The sequence below is a fragment of the Borostomias antarcticus genome (genome assembly GCF_949987555.1).
Source record: "Borostomias antarcticus genome assembly, chromosome: 25".
Lineage (NCBI taxonomy): Eukaryota > Metazoa > Chordata > Actinopteri > Stomiiformes > Stomiidae > Borostomias > Borostomias antarcticus.
In genome coordinates, this window is record NC_140258.1 from 11898722 (window position 1) to 11922527 (window position 23806).

The 23806-nt window shown below is 45.0% G+C and overlaps 3 protein-coding genes across 5 annotated transcripts; 1 reads left to right on the forward strand and 2 right to left on the reverse strand.

The window, feature by feature from the left end:
* Window positions 1-157: 157 nt before the first annotated feature.
* On the reverse strand, window positions 158-7973 carry lhcgr (luteinizing hormone/choriogonadotropin receptor; the record flags this gene model as incomplete). The annotated part of the gene is made up of 10 exons (XM_084458902.1): window positions 158-1322; window positions 3477-3653; window positions 3806-3880; window positions 3971-4039; window positions 4212-4289; window positions 4458-4532; window positions 4968-5042; window positions 5555-5629; window positions 5928-5999; window positions 7798-7973. 10 exons carry the CDS (start codon window positions 7971-7973, stop codon window positions 158-160), a joined length of 2037 nt encoding a protein of 678 aa, XP_084315028.1.
* A 3312-nt stretch (window positions 7974-11285) lies between these two features.
* Window positions 11286-11955, reverse strand: mrps6 (mitochondrial ribosomal protein S6). Its single transcript, XM_084458553.1, has 2 exons — window positions 11491-11955; window positions 11286-11378 (listed from the first exon to the last, which is right to left on the reverse strand). The coding sequence occupies exon 1, from the start codon at window positions 11850-11852 to the stop codon at window positions 11493-11495; it is 360 nt and encodes a 119-aa protein (XP_084314679.1). The 5' UTR covers window positions 11853-11955; the 3' UTR covers window positions 11286-11378; window positions 11491-11492.
* A 309-nt stretch (window positions 11956-12264) lies between these two features.
* On the forward strand, window positions 12265-22528 carry nolc1 (nucleolar and coiled-body phosphoprotein 1). 3 transcript variants are annotated; one of them, XM_084458593.1, is made up of 14 exons: window positions 12265-12376; window positions 12932-12987; window positions 13321-13466; window positions 14476-14567; window positions 15720-15852; window positions 16306-16427; window positions 16869-16995; window positions 17476-17628; window positions 17984-18073; window positions 18413-18805; window positions 19181-20269; window positions 20738-20832; window positions 21149-21232; window positions 21573-22528. In XM_084458593.1, the coding sequence occupies exons 1-14, from the start codon at window positions 12266-12268 to the stop codon at window positions 21729-21731; spliced, it is 2850 nt and encodes a 949-aa protein (XP_084314719.1). In that variant the 5' UTR covers window position 12265; the 3' UTR covers window positions 21732-22528. The 3 variants fall into 3 exon arrangements, with proteins under 3 accessions (XP_084314719.1, XP_084314720.1, XP_084314721.1); XM_084458594.1 differs by having other exon boundaries at window positions 15723-15852; XM_084458595.1 differs by having other exon boundaries at window positions 21172-21232; window positions 21573-21708.
* The last annotated feature ends 1278 nt before the right edge of the window (window positions 22529-23806 follow it).

Here is a 23806-nt window from a genome sequence, read left to right on the forward strand (position 1 = left end):
CAATGGGGACAATGTAGTGGAAATATTCACAATATTCACAATATAAGTTCTCTCTTCTTCCTCAGCCCAGCTAGTCCTGCTTCTCCTCTCACAAGTATTCTTCCTAGCATCATTGTCATTGTTGATGACACTACGAGGCCACATGCGTGGAGCCATTTTAAGAGTCAACTGCAGGTTTAGGATGTTTCTCCTCATTGAGGGGGCAACTCTGTTGACTGATCTCTGCCATCTTGAGTGCCGTGCTGTTATTGTTGGATCCAAAGCTCATCTTAATGACGTTCTCCGAGCAGTACGCCTTCATGCGGTACATGTTGGCTTTGCTCTCGCCGCAGCAGCCCAGGACGCTGAGCGCCAGGTAGGCGTCCCTGCGGAACGCCCGCGTGAAAATGGCATACAGGAAAGGGTTGGCGCAGGAGTTGATGGGGAAGAAGAGCACCAGGAGGATCTTGGAGTTGGTGACGGTGATGAGGGGGACCTTGAAGGCGGCCGAAATGGCGAAGAAGGAGATGGGCGCCATGCAGATCAGGTCTGTGAAGACGAGCACCGCCATGCGCTTGGCGATCATGGCGTCCGCACTGCGTCCGGGGAACTCGGGGTTCCTCACCGCCAGGTAGATGAGAACGTAGCAGACGCACACGACCAGGAAGGACGTCACGTTGAAGAGGAGGAGGAGTAGGATGAAGGCCTGGGCCAGTGGTGTGTGGACGTCCATGGGCAAACACATGCTGACCTTGCTGTAGCTGCTCACCCCCACCAGGGGGAGCAGTGCCATGCCCAGGCAGACCAGCCAGCCCCCGGCCATCACCCCGGCGGCCTTCCCCAGCCCCAGCCTCCGTTCCAGCCGCATGGCGTGGGTGATGGTGTGCCAGCGCTCCAGGGTAATTGCCGCCAGCGTGTACACCGACAACTCCCCGCCGAACATGGACAGGAAGCCTGCCGCCCTACAGCCGGGCCCCGTCTGCCACTCGATGGCGTGCTGGCTGTAGCGCCCACGCGTGCGCATGTCCACGGTGGCGATCATCAGCAGGTAGACGCCGATGCAGAAGTCAGCAAAGGCCAGGTGGCACATGAGGAAGCGCGGCACAGTCAGCTTGTTGCGGCTGGTAAAGATGACGAGGAGCACGGTGAGGTTGCCGGTGACGGCCAGGAGGCTGATGAACCAGATGGCCACGCGCAGGAAGCTGAAACCGGACAGGTCCTCGCAGGGGTTGAAGTCGTCTGGCTCAGGGCTGCACTTGAACTCTGTATCCTGCTCATCTCCGTAGGTGTCGTCCTCTGGAAGGTCAACATCGTATGGGGAGGCTGCACCGACACCCTGGACCCTAGAGACAGCAGTGTGGAAACCTCTCAGTAGGGCTGGGTATCGATTCGAATTTCAAGAATCGATTCGATCCAGATTCACAAGGTTCAGAATCGATTATCACGATTCAATTCGATTCGATTTAATATCGATTCGGTTAGTGTTACTAAAACCTGTTTGTTTTAGCTGTAACCTTAATTACATGACTGCCAAGTTATGCAACACATCAATACTAGGGCTGGGTATCGATACTGATTTCCAAAAATGAATGAATGAATGAATCATTGAATGAATTAATGAACTATTCATTCCTTCATTTATTCATTCATTCATTAAATAAAAGATCGATTTTGGGATTCATGAATCGATTCTGAACCATTTGATTCAGAATCGATTCAGAATCGATTAATCGATTTTTTAAACCCAGCCCTACCACTCAATGACAAAATGACCAGAATGACTAAAGCTAGTGACCAGATTCACCATTTTGGAGGACTGAGATTTTAGATAATGAAGTCTTACCTGGGAGATGGGTCATTGTCATATAGGGAGTATGTAGAGTCTTACCTGGGAGATGGGTCATTGTCATATAGGGAGTATGTAGAGTCTTACCTGGGAGATGGGTCATTGTCATATAGGGAGTATGTAGAGTCTTACCTGGGAGATGGGTCATTGTCATATAGGGAGTATGTAGAGTCTTACCTTGGAGATGGGTCATTGTCATATAGGGAGTATGTAGAGTCTTACCTGGGAGATGGGTCACTGTCATATAGGGAGTATGTAGAGTCTTACCTGGGAGATGGGTCATTGTCATATAGGGAGTATGTAGAGTCTTACCTGGGCGATGGGTCATTGTCATATAGGGAGTATGTAGAGTCTTACCTGGGAGATGGGTCATTGTCATATAGGGAGTATGTAGAGTCTTACCTGGGAGATGGGTCATTGTCATATAGGGAGTATGTAGAGTCTTACCTGGGAGATGGGTCATTGTCATATAGGGAGTATGTAGATCCATTAGTTTTCACTGGATGGTTCCTGTGGGGGTGGGAGTGAAACTGTGCTCAAAATGGACTTTGTTTTTTCTGTTGGACAATTTTACACTATGTAATATCTAAATGAATAAAATGAAAATATTAAACAGGTGTAGTGTTTTGTGTATTAACATGGGCATACGAATACAATTTTGCAGGGGCTTTCCAAACACAACCTACTCCAAAGTTTGTGTGCTAGCGCCCCCCTCTGTGCTCAAAATGGGCCTGAGCATGGGAGCATCAGCATACTGTGCACACTGCTGACTCGTACTCTTCTATGTACCGGTATGTTCTTTACTCTGATGTATATTCTTTACTCTGACCTATTCTGTACATTCTCGCTGGCGCTACTATAACATTCATCTTAGTTCTTTAGTAAGTAAACGGTGGCCATCAGACTCTCACTTATAGCCTATGGCCTTCCTGAATGTTGTGCTGGTATCTTGAGAAATGAGAACCACATGTCTCTGGACTAGATGTGAGTGTGGTTGAGTCACAGTCCTCAGGGAACCACAATGGAGGTTTAGCCTACTAGGACATCCCATAATAATGTGCTGGACTCATTACATTCAGACATGGGGGGTCGGGGGGGACGGGGATGCTGTATTTCTTTAAAGTCGCACAGAAAGGGACGTTAGAGAACATCTTGCTTCTGTACTTTGACGTATTTCCGCCTGAAACGAGCTGCAAGGGCGGGACATACGTTTAGATGAATTTCATTGGATCGTTATCGAGCGGGCGGGATATTCAACACTTGAGGCTGCAGAGTAGTTGACGTTTTGATTGACAGGGTGGATGTCGTGAAATTGTTGGCCTGAAATCTAAGGTACCTGGTGTCGTAATTGCACGTGAGCTACCGTTTTCCAGGAAGTAAGAAATTATATACTTTGATATAAGATTACAACAAAAGTCGAATTTTGTAATTTTTTTTGCCATACATCGTTGAATAGGTGAACACTATGACCAATTATGTGAACCAAAATGGGACAGAATGCTTTTTTCATTTCTGTGCGACTTTAACTTTGTTGTTGTTCCACGTAGTCTGGATTGAATTTGATTGGGCGGGGAAAATCTGTCGACACTGGGCAGTAGTAAACTAATAATAAGGTTTATCCTCAAAACCTGCATCTGGTGAGTCAGACTACCTGTTAGATGAAAGGGCACAGCAGTGGCTATTGTAGGTCAGCTGGGCATCCATCAGGCTGCCCAGAGCCCAGAGGGGGGGCAGCCTCTTCAGGCCGTAGGCCCCCTGAGCCACCAGCTCATGAACCTGCTCCAGGCCCTGTGACGGCAGGGTCTCTATGGCTGTGGATGACACGTCTCTGGAAAACACCAAACACAGAGAAGAGTCAATAAAGATGCTAAAACACCCAGAAAAATAAAGTGTGCCAACATCTTGAAAGGGTAGTTTGTATATTCTGGCCACATGCTTCTGTCTACAGTATCTGTTGGATGGGACTCCAGAGTCACTTACAGATGCCAGGGGCCCTCAGCTCCCCGGAAAGCCCCACCGTGGATCACTTTGAGGCCCCTGTTGTTCTTCAGTACCCTGGGGACAACACACATGGATATTTTCAAAGCATCCAGTCTTTATAGCTACAGCTGTATGTAATAATTACGTAAAAGCTTGGGAAAATACAGTTTATCTATCTTGGTCCCATTGAAGGCGTGGTCCTGGATCTGTTTGAAGCCGTTGTTGAACAGGTTCCTGAGCAAAATGGAGACGGACAGATAACAAAATCAACATGACAATTTTCTGTTAATAAATGGTAACTTATTGTATTATCAAGATTTGGTTCATCTAACTTTAATGTTTCTCAGAGTAGTGAGCATAACAAATCTACACAGTGATACCTTATTATAATTAAAAGGAAACATACATAATAATGTAATCCCTTGTCATTCCAACAAATGTGTTGGGTGGAATGGACAGAAGATGGAGGTTGTCACATATGTACCTGTAGGATAATGGCAGTCTGTTCACTCACAGGGCGTCACTGCACATCAGTTACTATATATCACACACTGGTCACAGAATAAATACTTTGTGTTTGAAGTTATTCTTGATTTCATAGATCGGATAACCTGTTCTATTTACTGTAATATCATAGCATATTTATACTCACAGCATGAAATCTAGCTCTAGAGAGTGTATAGACGTCAGGTCAGGAAACACAGTTATCCCCGTGTTGGAGATACTCCTATTGACAACAACAAAAACATCAACAACTTTACTCCACCAAAAACATCTTCTATGATATCTAAATCAATCAATCAATCAATCAATCAATCAATCAAAGCTTTATTTGTATAGCGCATTTCATACCAAGAGGCAACACAATGCGCTTTACAGAGAACAAGGGAGGTGGGCATACGACCCACTCTCTACATATTCCAGAGGGAAGCAAAAAAACAGTAATCACCCGGGGGCCAGATAAGTGAGCTGTAAAAAATTCTTCCCTGACCCCTCTCAACACCCCTCTAAATGAGCATGGAGGGATCAGCGTAGTGAGTCGCTGCCCCCAGCTGTTGACGACTGAGCCCCCAACAGCTTCATGAAGTAGCCAAAAGCTCAACAAAGAACTAGAAAGCCAGAGGTCCCCTCTTATGAGATGTTGAGTAGGTTTTTCACTTACAGATAACGTAGTTTGGGAAGGTTGTTGAACGTCCTTCTGCCAATGTGCACCAGGCTTCTCACGTTCTGGATGTTGCTGTCAAACAATAAAAGATGTCCCACGTACAGTATGTCAGATCTGAAGTTATTACAGTCACAATCAAGCACAATCCTTCGAAAATGTAAACCTTAGAGCTGCGTATGTAAGATTTCTCGTAAGATTTTAAACATTTAAAGGTGATAGAGGCAACATTTTGATGTACTGTAGACAATTTTTTTTTTTAAATAATTAAAGCAGGGCTTTTAGAAAGGGGCAGAATAAAAGTACTGCTTTTCCATCAAAAAATGTATTTAGTCTGAATTTATTAATTGAAGACATTTTGATGGGTTCAACAATGATGTCCTGTTTACATCTGCCTGCTGGTTTGGTACCCGCCTCTAACAAGGCTCATGAGTCATTGATATCACAGCGTTGGTATGACGCATCTACTCTATGCCAGGTACTAGACAGTGGGCGAGATTTGCAATACCTGCGACCGCGTAGCCAACAAGCAAATCAATTTTTTATCGAGTTATCAGGAGGAACAGGAGGTTCTGATGGACACTCACATCTCATTCAGGTTCAGAAGATTGTTGAACGCCAAGGTCTCAATGGTCTCTAGGGTGACACTCTGAGCAATTTCTCTGAAACCACACCCAGGAAAAACAGATTGTTGAGTCTGAATAATTGGACAAAAGATATAACATCTTAGAGCTTCAAACCTTTGACAATAAGTTAATCATAGAGTTGGATGGAGTCATGGTGAGATTGACTGAATAGTTCTGGGTCAAAAAGAACCTCAGGTGGACTAAAGATTTATATTTACATTATCTCAGTCTAGATCCCAACAAGCTCAAATTCCACTGTAGATGCCATTGGTTATATCGTGAATATCCATAACTACTACATAACTACAATATATCATATGGTTGAGATACTTACATTCGTTGGACCCTCGTCAGACCATCGAAGGAAAGGCTGGAGATGGTGCTCTGGGACAGGTGCTTCAGCACTCTAGGAGGACAGGACAGAGTGGTCAGATTAAGCCTGTATGATACAGGTGCTTCAGCACTCTAGGAAGACAGGGCAGAGTGGTCAGATTAAGCCTGTATGATACAGGTGCTTCAGCACTCTAGGAGGACAGGACAGAGTGGTCAGATTAAACCTGTATGATACATGAAATGGCAGCTGATCAAATAAATCAACCTAGTTCATTTCAGACAGTCACTTCAATGCTGTTTCACACATAAGCTTCAGATTGAGACCATCCGCGGTCCCCAGAGAGTTGACAGTTTTGACTCTGTCACTCTCTGTGGCTTAACAAGGACACACTTGAGGGATGGAGGCATACAGAGAGGCAAATCACCTCAGAAGAATGTATTATAAAGACACTTCTGATCACACCCCCTCTTCCACAGTACATCATCTGGTATAGGAGACCAGAGTTGGCAAGAGTTTGAAAGGTAGTCGTGGAAGTTGAATTTCACTCACCTGTAGGCCTAACGCATATGAGATTCACAGTGTCTCACATGGTTTGAGTTGTCTTGTCTGTTGGCCTTGCTGCAGTATACAAGGATGCTTATCTGCCCATATACAAGGCTCTGTGGCTCACGCACAGAAAGGTCAAGATTCTCACCCTTCAAGGATTTGAACAATCTCTCAAACCCTGACAGCGAACGCAGATAGTAACGTCACTGTACGCACATGGCTTGGGTGAACACTGGGGTCTGAGGGCACAGCTTGACCATCACCATACTTTATGAACCATCCAGACCTCTCAGGTCATCTGGCCTGCTTCCTGTCCCCAGAGTTAAAACAAAACATATCTGGAAGAAAAAATCCAGAAAACTGTAGGTCTGCTGCAACTCTCAGTTCTTTTAAATCAAGACTGAAGACTTGTATTAAATCAAATAATTATTAATTCATACTCTGCACCGTAACTTTTATTCCTGTGTTTTATTTCTCTTCTATTTGTTGTCCTTTTTGCATTTATTTTATATGACCTTTTATGTGTTGCACTTTGTCTTGATGATTTTAATGTCTCATGTAAAGCACCCATATAAATAGACACCAACAGCTCACGTCATCACTAGTAGATGGACTTGCACAATAAACAATAATATCGAAGGTGGACTTACACAAGAATCACAATACATTTCATATTCACAAATATTCTACTCATTATATAGCCTACATACAGTAGGCTATCACGTGATTAGTAACATAGCTAAACTAGATATGTATTGTGATTCTTGTGGTGCACCCAATACTAATATTATTGATTTTTGTGAGTCTAACCACTGATAACATGTTGGATTTATATGCGTGTGACACAACCTCTTTGAAAATGGACCTAAAGAATAGCTGGCGCTTGAAATATTGTCAAGTATAAGGTGTATTCTAGGGAAATCTTTTCATTGTGATTATTAGCCTACCTAACCCAGCACCACAAGAAGTAATGTGCGTATCTTTTCTACTTTTCAAAATCTAATTCAGTTACTTACAGGAGACAAAATTACAACTATTGGTTATTGTTGGTACATATCTCCCCCCCAAAAATCCAACAAGACATCATGTTTTATGTTTTTCCTTCAGTCTCACGGTCAATAGACGCCAACCAACAGCTTCAGCTTTCAGCTTTAACTTTAGTGCGCCGGTGCATAAAAGCGCACCAGCAATATATAATAAAACACACATCAAGCTACACCATTTTCGTATAATTACAATAATCTCATCAAACGTCCCAGAGCATATTAGTTCGTAGCCGACACCCTGCTCAGAAGAGTAGCCGGGGCTATGAACCATAACTTACAGCCTTCTGTATGCGCCTTTCTGGCTCCCCGGCGCGGACCTCTCCGTCAGGTTGTTGCATCTGACGGTATCAGGGAAGCAGCGGCAGATGCCCGGACACTCAAACCCGGCGGCGCACACGGAGGCGAAGGGTCGCAGGAAGGAGAGGAGGAGGAGAGACGGGAGAGATGTCCACATTATTATCCTACGAACTCTTCTGAAGCAATCACTTGCCTCGTCTTCCTGGGAATGTCAAAATAAAGCCACATAACGTCCAGGTTGTAACAGCGCAGTGTAGGCTATAATTCCCATTGCTTCAGCAATTATTAATTATTATTATTAACTAAAGTGTGACGATGGATAGGCTAGTTCTCACCCGAAGGCAACTCTGTTGTAGGGCTAGATCCTCATTCTCATTTCTATCAAAATCGTCCAAGTGCGCTGATGACTCGTGCGCAATCGTTGGGTGCTCAGCTCCGCCTATCCGGACACGGTTCATGCAGGTGCCAACTGTCACTATAGCAGCCGATTGTCACCGGAGAAGTTATTATTAACTTTATGGTCTAACGCATTGCAGTCTAATTCTGATCTCTCACTGCAGCCCTCTCACGTAGGCCTTTACTTTTCATTTATACACTTTTTGGAAACTACAGAAATACAGTAAGGTCTAGTCCAACTTCATAAACTGTAGCCTGCAGTCATCTGAATCTGTTTAGCCCAACAACACATAGAACAATTCCTCCAGTGGAGAAGGTCAGAGCAACCTTGGCAGAGGATGGATAGTGAGGAGAGACTTGAGTGGAATTCTGGAAAATAGTTTTATCTGTTGTTTATTTAGTACAACCCACATCTCCTCAGTCTGATGGTGATAGTTACTTCTCATTGTGGCTACAAATGGTTTCAAGTTATATTAAAGGCATAATCTGTTGGCAAACACATGAAAAGTACACTGTCCTTAGGGAGGGCCCACATTCAAAAGCCTCCCACAACTGTGATCTCTTAGGCGCCGGGTTTGCTGCTGATAAAGACAGGGCAAGGTTGACTGGCCTTGGCATGAAATGTCGTAGCTACATTCCTGGAATGTAAGATTCAATCTCCTCCATATCGACTTGGCTCCATGAAAGAAATGTGTTTGGCCTTAGAGGAAAACAAATGGCTTTGCCTCTGTCACACACACACACACACACACACACACACACACACACACACACACACACACACACACACACTTATTAATAAGGACATTAAATTAAAGCTAGACCTAAATTGGCACTAAACATTCCCCAACTAACTATCTTAACTAGAAAGCATAGGCCTCTTCTCTCCTCAACATCCAGAATGAGACTCATCTAACAGATTCCCTCACAATTGGTTGGTTTTAGTCCCCTTGACCTTTCTGTCTGAGCTCTGTCTGTATCTTGGAGCTTTTAAGCCAGTGTGTTCAAAATGTGATACAAACTAGTTACAAGTTATCTATGTGTCTAGTATTAAATGCTTTTAACTCCAACACAAAATGGAAAATTGATGATTTAGTCTCATCCAGTCATTAAACCTCTGGAGCTTGTCCAGAAGCTGCTGCTCGCCTGGTGTTCAACCACCCCAAGTTCTCCCACACAACTTCTCTCCTCCGTTCTCTACATTGGCTCCCTGTAGCGGCTCGCATCCAGTTTAAAACTCTGGTACTAACCTACAGGGCAATGAAAGGAACAGCTCCCCCATACCTCCAGGCCATGGTCAAACCCTACACCCCCTCCCGACCGCTACGCTCTGCTACCTCGGGGCGACTGGTTGCCCCATCACTCCGAGGCCCCAGCAGCCAATCAACATGGCTCTTTCCTGTCTGGCCCCACTGTGGTGGAATGACCTGCCGGCCCACTGAGGTCAGGACAGCAGAGTCGCTGCTGCCCATCTGTCGCTGCAGGCTCAAAACTCACTTCTTCAAAAAGTACTACCAGGATCCTCCCTCTAAAGCACCCATTGTATTTTTAGTTTCAATTCTTCACTTTACCTTCAGCACTAGATTATGTTCTTAGTAAGTTGTTTTAGAAAGGAGATGCACTTATGAGTTCTGGTGAGTAGTAGTACACTGACTTCTTACTTTAAATGCAATTATTGTAAGTCGCTTTGGATAAAAGCGTCAGCTAAATGATTGTAATGTCATGTAAAATATACTGCTGATAGGCCAGAATACAATTTGGAAGTTGGACCCTTGGGTGGGGAAATGTTGGTGGAAATGTTGGCGGAAGTTGACTCTTTTCTATTTAAAGGCTTAGCTCTTTAGAACGATACTTTAATGATCCCCCTAGGGGGGAATTTGGTATTTCAGCAGTGGAAAGATTACGGCAAGGTTGGAAAATGCACTAGATACAGAGTAGTAAGCACAAAAAAGAGGAAGAACACAGACTATATACAGTACATCCATGTACAGCATGTGCAGGCTACAATATAGTATAAAATAGAATAAAAATATGTACATACATATATCCAGTCTGTATAAATAGACATGTCTAGGAGTACACTTATATACATACATACATCCAGGTTGTATAGATATATCTAGTATAGCCTACACATATATACATACATACATTACACATATATACATACATACATGCACACCTCCACAACAGGCACTGTTATACAGTCTGATGGCCGCTGGCACAAAGGAACGTCTGAACCGCTCCATAGTGCACCTGGGTGGGAGGAGCCTGTGGCTGAAAGTGCTCCCCATCTGTCCCCATCTGCCAGTTTGTTTGACTTGTTCGACTCCCCAGACTTGATGCCGCCTCCCCAGCAGGCGACGGCAAACAACAGTGTGCTGGCTACAACAGACTGATAGAACATCCACAGCAGCCTGCTACACACATTGAAGGACCTGAGCCTCCTGAGGAAGAAGTCTGCTCTGACCTTTCCTGTAGAGGGCCGCAGTGTTGTCAGTCCAGTCCAGTTTGTTGTTGAGGTGCACTCCCAGGCTGCCTTCTAGCCTCACAAACTAACTTTTCCTACATTAAATGCAATATTGTAAGTCGCTTTGGATAAAAGCATCAGCTAAATGACTAATGTAATGTAATCAAACACCTGAAGCTGAGTCAGTCAAACTGTGCACTTGCCTCCCTTCCGATCAGCACGTACCAATGACATAGCCTACAATGTCTAATTACCTCCACCTCCTACTTTTGATGCTCCTACTTTTGCTCTATGCACTTGAATGTCTCTTTGTAATGTCTTAATGTCTTATTGTCGTATTTCGTAGTGTCTATAGTGTCTTATTTTGTAAACGTCTCCTATCATATTGTTGTAATGTCTTACTGTCTTAAGTCATGTCTTGATGTCTGAGAGTGCCGGGCACAGTGCATTTCATTGTATTTTATAAATACACATGACAATAAAAGCCTTGAACTTGAACTTGAACCCAGCGCAGGGTGAGAGGTAATGTTTTCGGTGGCGTGTTTATTACCTCTGCCCCAGCGACAGCACGGTTGCAGACAGATAGACAAGGAAGATACAAAAGTGCAGTTTATTACATCAATCTGAGAAATGATGATACATAAAGACAATGAACAGTGGAGCTCCAGGGGGATGGGGTCGTCCGGGTCAAATGTCCTGTAAAGACGAAAGTAACAGCATTTTACAGAGCTTCTCAAAGTAGTAGTAGAGTAGCAAACTTGTATTCAAGAGCAAAATGTGTAGGCTACTACTTTACTATAGAGCTTACACTCAATTCTGGACGGTGTCCTCGGGCTTTGGGGATGTGGGCCCACAGCAATGCGCAATGGACACCTCGGCCTCCTTCTTCAAGACCGTGGGCCTCACCACGTCTATGTCCCGTTCCAAATGGTCAAGCAACCCAGTAACGATGCTGGGAGCTGCGTGGAAATCGATCAGAAAGTACCCGCCACGCGTATGCCGCTGGTTGTGTTTAGATACTTTGTAAGGAAGCAATCTCTCTCCAAGGTTCTCCAAGCCTCTGACCACAGCTCCCCTCTCCATCAAGGTCTCCACTGTCCTCCGCAAAGCTGCAGCTGTCTCTGGTCTCTGCATGGCCCTCACAATCAGGGCAAGCTCATAACGAGGCATGGTTACACGATGTGAGGTGCAAGTCAAGAAAAATGCTATTCAACGTTAAGACTGGCTGAACAGTCCGCTTATTCCATGTCAATGCTTCCGGACATCACCAAGGACTTCGTGTTGACATGAGGGACAACAGGAGCTTTATCATGACGTATAATGTCTGAGACAGACCATACCACATGGAGGGATGTAGTAGTAGAAGTAGCTAAGATCTATAAACCTTTGATGGAATAAACAACAATATTAAAGCCCTACAGACATTTTTTACATAATAGCAAAATAAAATAATTTTGCAGAACTTACAGAAATTTCCCTTTTTTTATAAACGGGGGTGTAGATCTTCTGGTGCGTCATTATTACGCGCCGTGGTTTTTACGCACGCTTGACGCGCTCAGACCTTTCCAACCAGCGTGTCCAAGATGGCTGAACACAATGCGGTGCCGAGTGATCTCTTTAAACACGTTTATTCCTTTCTACTAGAAAACAAGTTCACAAAGGCTGCCCAGCAGTTCGTTAAGCAGGCTAAAGTGGTGAGTGTCTCGTAAAAGCGAATGTGGAGCTGTCTTAAAAAAGGATACCTGGATAAAAGCTTTCAGTCTGGCTAACCTACGCGTTAAGGCCAATCTCTCTGTTTGGAAACACGTGTTGATAACTAACTAATCATGTCAGATAACCTTTTGCAAGATGCATTTGCATTACAATGTATTTCTTATCGTATCATATTTGATATGGTAATGTGGTTAATGTGAGTTGTTTTCCACTGAACGTGTCTGTTAGCATTAATGCTAACCTAGCTAATACTTCTGATTCCAGTTTAACGCTAACTAGCTGGTTATCTAGCTAAAAGCTAGATGCTTGCTTTTTGTTTTAATGCTTTTAATTTGTCCTGCCTTTTGTTTTAAATGTCTTGCTTTTTGTTTTAATGCTTTTAATGTCTCATGTAAAGCACCTTGAATTGCCCTGTGGCTGAAATGTGCTATATAAATAAACTTGCCTTGCCTTGCCTAAAAGGTATGAGTAAACGACACAATAATCGTGTAATCTAATGGTACCTATAATAGATACTCTTGTGTTTGTCTAAACAGGTCCCGCAGGACACTAATGAAGATAATCTGGTAGACATTTTCAACTTTTGGGTGAAGTAAGTAAAGTGACCATGAGCCACACTTGTATTGCTACCTTCCCTCATGGTTGGAGAGATTAAACTCCGCCTTACACCAAGCAACATTTCCAATTTATGATAATTCACCAAACTAGGGGTTTGCTCAAACTAGATTATGCGTGTCAGTGTAATCTAGCCAATGAACTACAATCAATTGCACTCCAGATGATCATAGCGTCCAATGACTGGTCTTCCAATGCCCTAGTAAGCAAACACAAGTTCCAACTAAAGCTAAACCTCATGTCAAAGCAATGGCAATCCAGTTTTCCCTCAGGTATGGTTATAACGTTTCTGTGTGTGTGTTTCTCCCAGGTCTCCTGAAGCCAAGAAGCGCAAGGCCACCGAACCAGGAGATACCAATGGCCCATCTGCTAAGAAGTCCAAGACGGAGAGCTCCAGCAGCGAAGACAGCAGTGATGAGGAGGAAGCTGCACCTAAAGCTAAAGCCACCCCAGCAGGTGTGTAAACTATTACCCTCTGCCCCATTCTGACTCAGACTAGGTTAACTGAACATGACTATTCAAATTGATGCTCTTTATGATCAACTGTATCAGAACCTACACAATAGGCTCTGTGCACCAGCTTCACTACTTCCTGAAAGTCACTTGGCTTCTTTATTTCCTGTCCAATATGATTGGATTAAGTGATTAATCAGGTGTGCGCTGGGTCTGCCTGATTAATCACTTAATCCAATCATATAGGACAGGAAATAAAGATGCCAAGTGACTTTCAGGAAGTAGTGGAGCTGGTGCACAGAGCCTATACTATATATATATATATCTGTCATCTAGGGATGCACCGATGCATCGGCCGAACATCGGCATCTGCCGACGTTGGCCTTGTTGACTGCCATCGGCAAATAAAATGACATTCACCGATGGTAGTGGCCGATGTTATGTCGCAACAATTATAGCTTTTTTTTTGTGCAAAACGTAGCCTACCCAGCTGCAGATTCGGATTAGATCTGTGACGTAACGCCGCAAATGCACGTGTAGTTTGCTTTCAAATTAAAGTGAAATGAAAATTGGCCTTTTGGAACCAAACACTTCATTTCTTTGTTTCCCTGGCACAAAAGGGGGAATTAAATTAAAATAAAATTAACTTCGGCCATCGGCATCGTCCGGATTGTTATTTTAAACATCGGCGTTGGCCCAGAATTTTGCAATCGCCGCATCCCTACTGTCATCTATGGGATCTTGTAAAGACCTCTGTGATATTGAGTTAAATCCGTTAATATACATACAGTATTATTTGTAATGAGCGTTAGGGAAAGGATCTGAAGTATGCAGCAGCCTGGTCAACTGTCAAGCAACACAAACGGATGCACAGTACACAGGATGGCCATTTTGTGTGCTTGCATAGGATATGATTGAATTAGGCTCTCCGAAGGCATAATGGCGTTGATGGTCTCAGACTGAGCCTTTCAATCCTGCAAGCAGTCTCTAGATCCTGTCTTCTCTCCTACAGCTACCAAGACTACGCCAGCCAAGCCAGCGGCGACTGCTAAAGCAGCAGAGTCCAGCAGCAGTGAGGAGTCCGAGGACCAGCCGCCTGCCAAGGTATCTAGGTTAGAACTAAGGTTATTAGAGTTAACCAAAAACTAACTAAAAAACGAAAAACTACGTGTGAAAAAACATTTGTCAACTGAAATAAAATAAAAAACTAGACTTTACAAAAAAAAAACGATAACTAACTAAAACTGTATTGCGTGTTTACAAAACTAAAATAAACTAAAATTATTGAGAAAATGTCCTTAGTTTTAGTCTTTTTCATTTCATACATAAGCCTAGTATTTTGGGTGGATATGAAATCTATCCTCCATTATTTCTTTATCTGTGTCCCTGCGCTGAAGTAACCTGATGTGCGCCAGATGGTTTGTTTCACACGGAGTGAAACAACGTGAGCTCACGAGATCAGGATGGTCTCACAAGGCTAGCACAGAAGAAAAAAAAAAAATACAACTAATACTGAAACTAATAAAAACGAAACTAAAACTAAGCATTTAAAAAAAAAACAAAAAAAAAAAAAAAAAAAAAACTAGCAAACCTGCATTAAAACTAATCTAAACTGAAATTGAAAACACAAAGTTAAAACGATATAAAAATAAAAACTAATGAAAAAAGCAAAACTATTATAACCTTGGTTAGAACTAACTGCTGAGGGAACACTAATTGGAGGACCACTCAATCTCTACAACCCAACCTTCCTTCCTCCCTGTCTCGTACAAGTCCCTGACCTGGCATGATTAAAAGAATAGAACGTTTATTTTCCATGTGTAAGAAGTACGGGTACAGGTACATTGGAATTCTTAATCTCTTGGTAGATTAGATTAGATTGGTAGCAGCTGTGTGGCGGAGAAACGTGTTTACATCGATCCAATCGTTTTAGATCAGGCATTATATTATGAAGAGGAGGTTGCTTGCAATAGGCTCTGTGCACCAGCTCCACTACTTCCTGAAAGTCACTTGGCTTCTTTATTTCCTGTCCAATATGATTGGATTAAGTGATTAATCAGGTGTGCGCTGGGTCTTCTGCACACCTGATTAATCACTTAAGCCAATCATATAGGACAGGAAATAAAGATGCCAAGTGACTTTCAGGAAGTAGTGGAGCTGGTGCACAGAGCCTATCCTTTTAAATTCAAACTGGGTCCCTGTAGCTTGATTGTGGCCTCCGTTGCTCATCTTGTGACCCGTCTTGTCTGTTGTCAGAAGCCTGCAGTGGCCAAGGCCCCAGTGAAGGCCGCGCCCGCTCCGCCGGCAGCCGGCAGGAAGAAGGACACCAGCTCCAGCAGTGAGGAGTCTGACTCTGAGGATGAACAGCCAGCTAAAGCCACAGCAGCCAGTGAGTCCAGGGACATCTATACACACTAAAGCTGTGTTGGGAATCGCTCCCTCGTTCCCTCACTCCCTATTCCCTATATAGGGTTCACCATGTAGTGAACTACCTAGGGAACGGAGAAAATGTAGGGTACATGCACTGTTCCCTGCAAATCAATGTGAATTGTGGGTAATAAATAGTGGACTATATAGGGAACGAGAATTCCGAGGAGAATTCAGACACTACAAACAAAATGGCTGACGCCCTATATAGTGCACTATATAGTGAATAGGGAGTGATTCCGAACACAGCTTAAGACTTAGTTATGTGTCTTACAAGTTTTTGAGAATTTTCCAGGACTGTCACTACATTACGTGCGCTTAACCAGACCGTGCAGGTGAACCCAGAGGTGTACCTATCAGGAGTGTGTGTGCTGGTTCCTACCTCTGGTTGACTGACGTGTACTCTGGTGTGCAGAAGGGAAGGCCCCGCCCGCCGCCCCGAAGGCCGCCGCACCTCCCAAACAAGCAGCTGCTAAGGAGAAGAGCAGCAGCGAGGACAGTTCCAGTGACTCCGAGGACGAGGCACCCGTTGCCAAGGTGGGTACCGTCACCCGAGTCTCAACTTTGTTTTTAGCGTTTGTCATTTAGCAGACGGCATTTATCCAAAGCGACTTACATTAAATACATTTGTCTAGAGCAAGTGAGCCGACTGTACATCCCAATCATGATCAGTAAGGGATACTATAAGAAGTGAAATCAGCAGTGCTTTGTCAAACACTATACATGATTTGAGGGTTAGTGGTTGGACAGGGGGACTGGCCCAGTGGATAGGAACCAGATTTAGGGCAAGGGATATAGTGGGGTATGAACATCACCGGTAAACTTACCTTTTATACAAAAGTATAACCTGGTTTGAATTGTGTTATTAGGGAGAAATGGGAACTAGAATGGCGATGGAAAGCAAAGATGCAAATCGTCCTGTTAACGTCCTGTTAAGTATGTTCCTACCCTGAAGACTGATCCAGGTTCTGTCTGTAGGTCCCAGTGAAGACCCCCGTCCCAGCTCCAGCCCCCCCGACCCCGGCACCTGCTGCAGCGGAGTCCAGTAGTGAGGACTCGTCCTCTGATGAAGACCAAGCCCCCCCGAAAAAAAAACCCAAACCTGGTGTGTGTCGTCTGTTCCTTTACATATCTGAATATTGGTACTAGCGACAGGAATCGTCAGGGACCTCCTGATTCGATACTATCCCGATACTTAGGTGCCAGTTCGATATATATTGTGATTTTCGTGGCAACTGCGATTCTGTAAGTATTGTGATTCGATATTATCGTATTAATCGTATTGCGATTAAAAAAATAAATATATATATATATATAATTTTTAAAACACTGAATCATACCGTCAAACTCACTTGGAAAGCTCTTGGGTTTTATTTCAGTTTAACTTTTCCCTCCTGAAATACAATAATAATAACTTTCATTTATATAGCGGTTTTGAGGCAGCATGGCGATTTAAAAAATCGTCACGCACAAGAATTGTGATTTGTAACTAAATCCCCCCCCCTACCCCTAACTGGTACTAGGATATGAGTTTGGTTTGAGTCAGTGACTAGTTTCATACTGATGCCCCCTTCTGTCGCTGTAGGAACCTACAGTGCAGTTCCTCCCCCTGCTGCTACCCAGAAGGCCCCAGCTCCGGCCCCAGCTCCTCCAGCCGCCAGCAAGACCCCGGACAGCTCCTCAGACAGCAGTGATGACAGCAGCGATGAGGAGGAGGCAGAGAAGAAGAAAGTAGCAGGTAAGTCCAGCTGACTATGCATTTCCTTCCCAGGCTGTGTTCTAAACCAGGGCCCTAAGCCCCATAGTTGTGGAAATTCTGAGGGGATTGCAGAGTTGACAACACATGGGAGGGAATTCCGACTAAACCAGCCAATGGTCATGTTTTTATCACTTCCCAAGTGATAATCTAGTGACAACATCTCAAGTGTGTAGGTGTAACAGGTGGGTGAGGTGGGGATCAAACCACTGATCCTCAAAATGGAGACCCAAATATCTACTGCTAGACGAGGAATTTCCTGGGCAAGACATTTGAGAGCTTCCCCCCTCGGTCTCTCCAAGAGATGTCGTCTCATGTTCAGCTTTGTTCCTCCTAGCTAAACCTGCCCCTGTGAAGACCCCCCCAGCCAAGCCGGCCCCCCCTAAAGCTGCTGCCAAGAAGCAGGAGTCCAGCTCGGACAGCACAGGTAGGAACCCACAGCGTCCGTTTCCCACGGTTCAAAACTAACATTTTCCACTGGTGCTACCAACTCTCTTAGTTGGTGTCACAAGCACATCAGCGTGTCCCCCCCCCAAAAAAGACCTGATTAATCGACGATTTGGATAAAAACAAATTAAAAATATATACAGCTATACAGCCATCTATAGAATTTTTGGTATAGATTCACACCTTGGGCGTCGTTGCACACCTTGTCGGACTGTTGCAAAGTCAAAAACATTTGTCAGAAACTGATTTAATTCCTTCGCTCATCCTGGTCAGACCAGTCTGATGTCTGATTGACAAGCCAATATTTTGTTCCTCTCAGATTCAAGCTCAGATGAAGAGGAGAAGACCCCGGCGAAGGCTGCTCCTGCTAAGGCTGCTCCTGCTAAGGCGACTCCTGCTAAGGCCACTCCTGCTAAGGCTACACCAGCCAAAGCTGCTCCTGCAGGAGAAGATTCCTCATCCAGCTCAGATGAAGAGGAAGAAGAGGTGAAGAAACCAGCAGCGAAGGTCACTCCTGCCAAGGTGACCCCTGCTAAAGCTAAGGCTGCACCTGCGAAGAAAGACTCATCTTCCTCCAGCTCAGAGGATGAGGAAGAGGAGGCGAAGAAGCCAGCAGCGAAGAAGAAGCCAGCAGCAAAGAAGAAGCCAGCAGCCAAGGCTGTCCCAGCAAAGACTCCCCCCCCGGCTAAGAAAGCTGAGTCCTCAAGCTCAGGTGAGGCAGTCAAATCAACAGAATTTTATATTATATTAAATTTAATATAAAAAAAAAAAGGTTTGGACAACTCCTGTCAGTACATTTCAAGGGGTTATTTTGCGGATCATTCTCACCTGTCCTACCTGTTAGTGATGTGGTCAGAGATAGTTCTTCCCTAGATAAACACCAACATGAGAACTGGCAGACGTGACATTTGTTGTCATTTGTTGTTGTTGTTTCTCTTCTCACCCTGCTCCGTTGATTATCTTCATCTGACCCCTTTTCACTAAACACCAGTAGATATGTGGGTCAGAAGAATCTTGGGTTCAAACTATTCATTTGAATGAATTCACTTTTTAAATCGTAAGTAACTGTTCTCTTGTGTGCCCACAGACTCTGACAGTAGTTCAGAAGACGAGGCCCCAGCGAAGCCTGCTGCTGCCGTTAAGCCTGCAGCCCCTCCCACCCCGAAACCTGCCCCCGCCAAGACCGCCGCAGCTAGCAGCTCCGAGTCTGAGGACTCTTCCTCCGATGAAGAGCAGCCGGCCAAGGCCAAACCTGCAGCTGCACCCTCCACTACCCCTAAACCCCCTGCTGCCGCCGCCAAAGCGGCCGCTTCCAGCAGCTCTGACTCTTCCTCTGATGAAGAGGAGGAGCCAGCCAAAACCAAGCCTGCAGCAGTAGCTAAGCCAGCGGCCCCAGCCTCCAAACCTGCCACCCCAGTGAGCAAACCGGCCGCGGCTGAGAGCAGTTCGGACTCTTCCTCTGATGAAGACGAGGAGCCGGCCAAGGTTGCAGCAGTAGCTAAGCCAGCGGCCCCAGCCTCCAAACCTCCCACCCCAGTGAGCAAACCGGCCGCGGCTGAGAGCAGTTCAGACAGCGACAGCTCCGACTCGGAGGATGAGAAGGTCACAACGAAGAAGGCCACACCCGCCGCCAAGAGCCCGGCCACCAAGAGCCCGGCCGCCAAGAGCCCGGCCACGCCCGCTAGCAAGGCGGCCGCAGACTCGAGCAGCGGTGACTCGGACAGCTCCAGTGATGAAGAGGAGGCGACAAAGAAGGTCGCAACGACGCCCAAGCCCGTAGCAGCGAAGACCGCCGCCCCAGCTTCAGGCAAAACCGCAGACAGCAGCTCCTCTGACTCCTCTGACTCCGAGACAGAAGCCCCACCCGCTAAGCCTGCCCTGACCAATGGGAAGGCGTCTACGCCCAAAGCCGCCGCTCCTGCAGCCAAGAAGGCCGCCAAGCCTGCAGAGTCCTCCTCCAGTGACAGCAGCTCTGAGGAAGAGGAGGTCACCAGTAAAAAGACGGTGAAACCAGCTGCTACCCCTGCTACCACCCCAAAGACCACCCCAAAGACCACCCCGAAGACCACCCCGGCCAAGCAGGACAGCAGCTCCTCAGACAGCTCGTCTGAAGAGGAGGAGGAGGCAGGGAAGGCTACAGCGCCCACTCCGGCGGCCGCCACCCCGACCACCAACGGTAAGTGTTTTTGAGCTGAACACCAACTGCTACTTAGTGTTCAGTGTTCCGAAAATCTACACACAATCTACAAATCATAGTGATGGGGTATTTGAGATGGCAGGTGATTTGGTAGATCAGTCGAACATGTGCCTAGTCCAACTGTTCAACATGCTGTGGTCTTTAAAGTTAGTGCTGATGTCATACCTCAGAAAACAGGGCACCCACTCACCAGAGATGTTTTGACGACTGCTCGTTTCGGGACCGATCTTTACCTTTTTAACAAGACGGGAGTGAATTATGCAGCGTTTACAGTCGGTGGTAACAGCCCTTCACATGATGGGCTATTAGGTCAAGCTGGTTTGTTTTTATGTCTCCAGGTTTATTGGGCTTTAGAGCAAGCTGTCATCTGACACCGCTCGGGTTTATAGCCCAGATGGGGGTTTCTCAGGAGCTACGAACACAGTGTAACCATCTCTGCCTCCACAGGGACAAAGGGCAAGAGGAAAAAGGATGAATTGAAGACACCCGAGACCAAGAAAGAGACAACCACACCACAGACCTTCCCCAAGGTCAAACAGAAGGTAGGAACAGCAGACGAGGGGTGCTACTGTCCGGAGCAAGGCCCAGGGGAGCCCAATACCACACACCACAGTACTTAGATGGGCTGTGAGCCACTTAGATGGGCTGTACACCACATGACTTAATTGATGATGCGTAGGGTCAGTTTTATAGGAAATATTACTGAACAATATCGCCGCTGCTGGCACCCGGATGAGACGCAGTGCAATTCGTTTTTCTTTGGTCTATAGATCTGCATGGTGTCATGGGACTAACCATAGCTTGATACTGACCCGAATGCATTCTCTCTGTCCCTCTGCACTCGCACGTTCTGAAAAGACTGGCAATGTACCTTTCCGTAGAATAAGAGAGGAGGACGTTGAGGTGGACGAGCGTCTCGCAGACAACTCCTTCGACGCCAAGGTGAGAATTACAACCCTGACTCAGCAAAAACCTCTCTCAATGAAAAACGCCACTGCAGATCTTTTTCCCTTTATAGAGGAGAGCTTTTGATCTAAAACGTGGCTCTTTTTAAAAAAAAAAAAAAATGCTCTTTTGAGTACATATTGTACAAGAGACATAAAATAAACGCCACTGTGAAAGAAATACTAGTGCCTCCTCAAGGCCTATGTGCTCTAACCCTCATTTTAGCAGTTAAATAACCTCTAAGCAGTCAAACCTATTACAACAGTCATAGCTGAACTGATGTTATGTCTTAAGATGTAGTGGTTCAGGGAACTGAGCGTCTGCTGTTCTGTCGTAGATGGGAGCTAACGGAGATTGGGGTCAGAAAGCTAACGACGCCCTGAGGTTCACGAAGGGGAAGTCCTTCCGCCATGAGAAGACAAAGAAGAAGCGTGGCAGCTACAGGGGAGGAGCCATCTCCACCACCGTCAACTCCATCAAATTTGACAGCGACTGATGCCCTGATCTCCCCCCCCCCCCAACTCCCTACTTGACTCAAGACTACCAGAGCTGTCTGCCCCATCCTCTCCCTGTCCACAGACAATCACCCCCCCACCACCACCACCTTCCCTCACCCCCCCATCAGCAGCGTGAGGATTGAGGAACAGGACCCTTGTGCTAGGCTAACAGCTAGCTAGCAGCAACGCGTAGCTACTGGTTGGTCTAGGTTTGTTACTGTGATTGCGAGAACCAGGATGTAGCTGTTGACCTTAGAGGTAAGACCACAGGGGAGGGTGAGCTCTGCTCCTCTGTGCCTTACTGACATCCTCAACTAGGATCATCATGTCTTCATAAGTAATTTTCTTCTGTGGTTTGTGAATATGTTGCCATGTTCTTTCAACTGTTGGCAGAAAGCTTTTGTTGCATTAGCAATTATAAATCCTTTTATTTGATGCATCCCCATCTTAATTTCTGAAGCAGTTGTTCGATTTGTCAGGAGATGAAATTAATCAGTTTTTATTATGCATCATGTGGGCGGTTACTCGAGGGGATGGCATAGGAATATTAATTAGATTGCTCTAATACAGGGGTGTCAAACTCATTTTGCTTCAGGGGCCACATAGAGCCCAATCTGATCTCAAGTGGGCCGGGCCAGTAAAATAATAGCAAAATAACCTAGAAATAACGTCAACTCCAAATCTTTACCTTTGTTTTTCAATATTTCAATATTATGCCTTAATTTATCATTTAGCCTATATATGTGCATTATAACTCACAGATCACAGTGGATCTACAAAGGCACAAAACATTTATTCACAGATAGGCCTATGGAACTGAAAAAATGGCATTTCACTTTGATTAAAACAACTTGTTTATTTTAATGTACAGTAGATACATTTTCACATCTGACCACCTGAACTGACTCACCACACTATGCACAAACTAAAGTGGGAGCTATGAAGAACGTTATCACCCTGCCTTGTAAATGTATTAAATTTGTACATTTCAAAAACCCATAAAAGTGATAGCAGTGCATGAGCAATAGAGTTACACCAGACCAAACTATTTTGTGCTGAAGCTGCTGACTGATATTATACTGCACAATGTTCATGGTCTTTAAATATTACATTACCACAGTAAATGTTATTTTTAACAGAACTGTATTCTTCAGAGTGCTCTCATCAATTGCAACCGAAAATGCAACAAATGACTTGACTTTGTGATTCATTTGGCTGTCCAAGTCTGCCGAGAGATCTGAAATTCTATCTGCGACAGTGCTCCTCGTTAGGCTAATGTTGGCAAAGGCCTGTCGCTTTTCAGGGCACACGATTTCTGCAGCCTTCAGCATGCATGTTTTCACGAACTCGCCCTCAGAAAATGGCTTGGATCCTAACATTAACTCGTTAGCAATAAGGTAGCTAGCTTTCACCGCTGCATCACTGACCTCTCGGCTACGGGTAAAAACAGACTGCTGTTTCTTCAGACCCACTAACAATTCATTTATCTTCTCTATTCTCAGTTGTCCTCGCAAATGGTTGTATTTTTCACCATGATGAGTCTCATAGTGGCGTCGAATATTATATTCCTTGAGCACTGAAACTTGCTGATTACACACCAAGCACACAGGTTTCCCTTTCACTTCTGTGAATAAATAAGAATCAGTCCATTTTTCTTGGAAAACTCTGCACTCTGTGTCAACTTTTCTCCGTTTTGACAGACATTTTGGTAATGACGGTGCAACCGTGGGTAATTTTGACAACAAGAGCTTAATAACGATAAGGCACGATTGCCAGATGATTCTGGGCGCGTTGCTGTCACGTGCTGTTTATTTCCGGATCTCTCGTTATGTCAGTGCGACCTCTGCTGGACAAATTTGGAATATCTGTTCCTTTTTATTAATTTTGGACGTCGTCTCGTGGGCCGGTTTGAACCATCTGGCGGGCCGGTTTTGGCCCGCGGGCCGTATGTTTGACACCCCTGCTCTAATACGAGTACAGCCTGTGTGACCCTATTTTCTTTGTTTCTATATCAATTCCAATGTTTTATGGAATGATTCATTTAATACCTCAACTTTAGAATCTCACCATCTAC

What these genes read in the sequence shown, in the direction of transcription:
- nolc1 (XM_084458593.1), top strand. Translation starts at nt 12,266, where the DNA reads ATGGCTGAACACAATGCGGTGCCGAGTGATCTCTTTAAACACGTTTAT. An exon ending in GTCCAGCTCGGACAGCACAG is followed by an intron (nt 18,074 to 18,412) that starts GTAGGAACCCAC and finishes TGTTCCTCTCAG; the next exon opens with ATTCAAGCTCAGATGAAGAG. An exon ending in CGCCACCCCGACCACCAACG is followed by an intron (nt 20,270 to 20,737) that starts GTAAGTGTTTTT and finishes CTGCCTCCACAG; the next exon opens with GGACAAAGGGCAAGAGGAAA.
- mrps6 (XM_084458553.1), bottom strand. Translation starts at nt 11,852, where the DNA reads ATGCCTCGTTATGAGCTTGCCCTGATTGTGAGGGCCATGCAGAGACCA.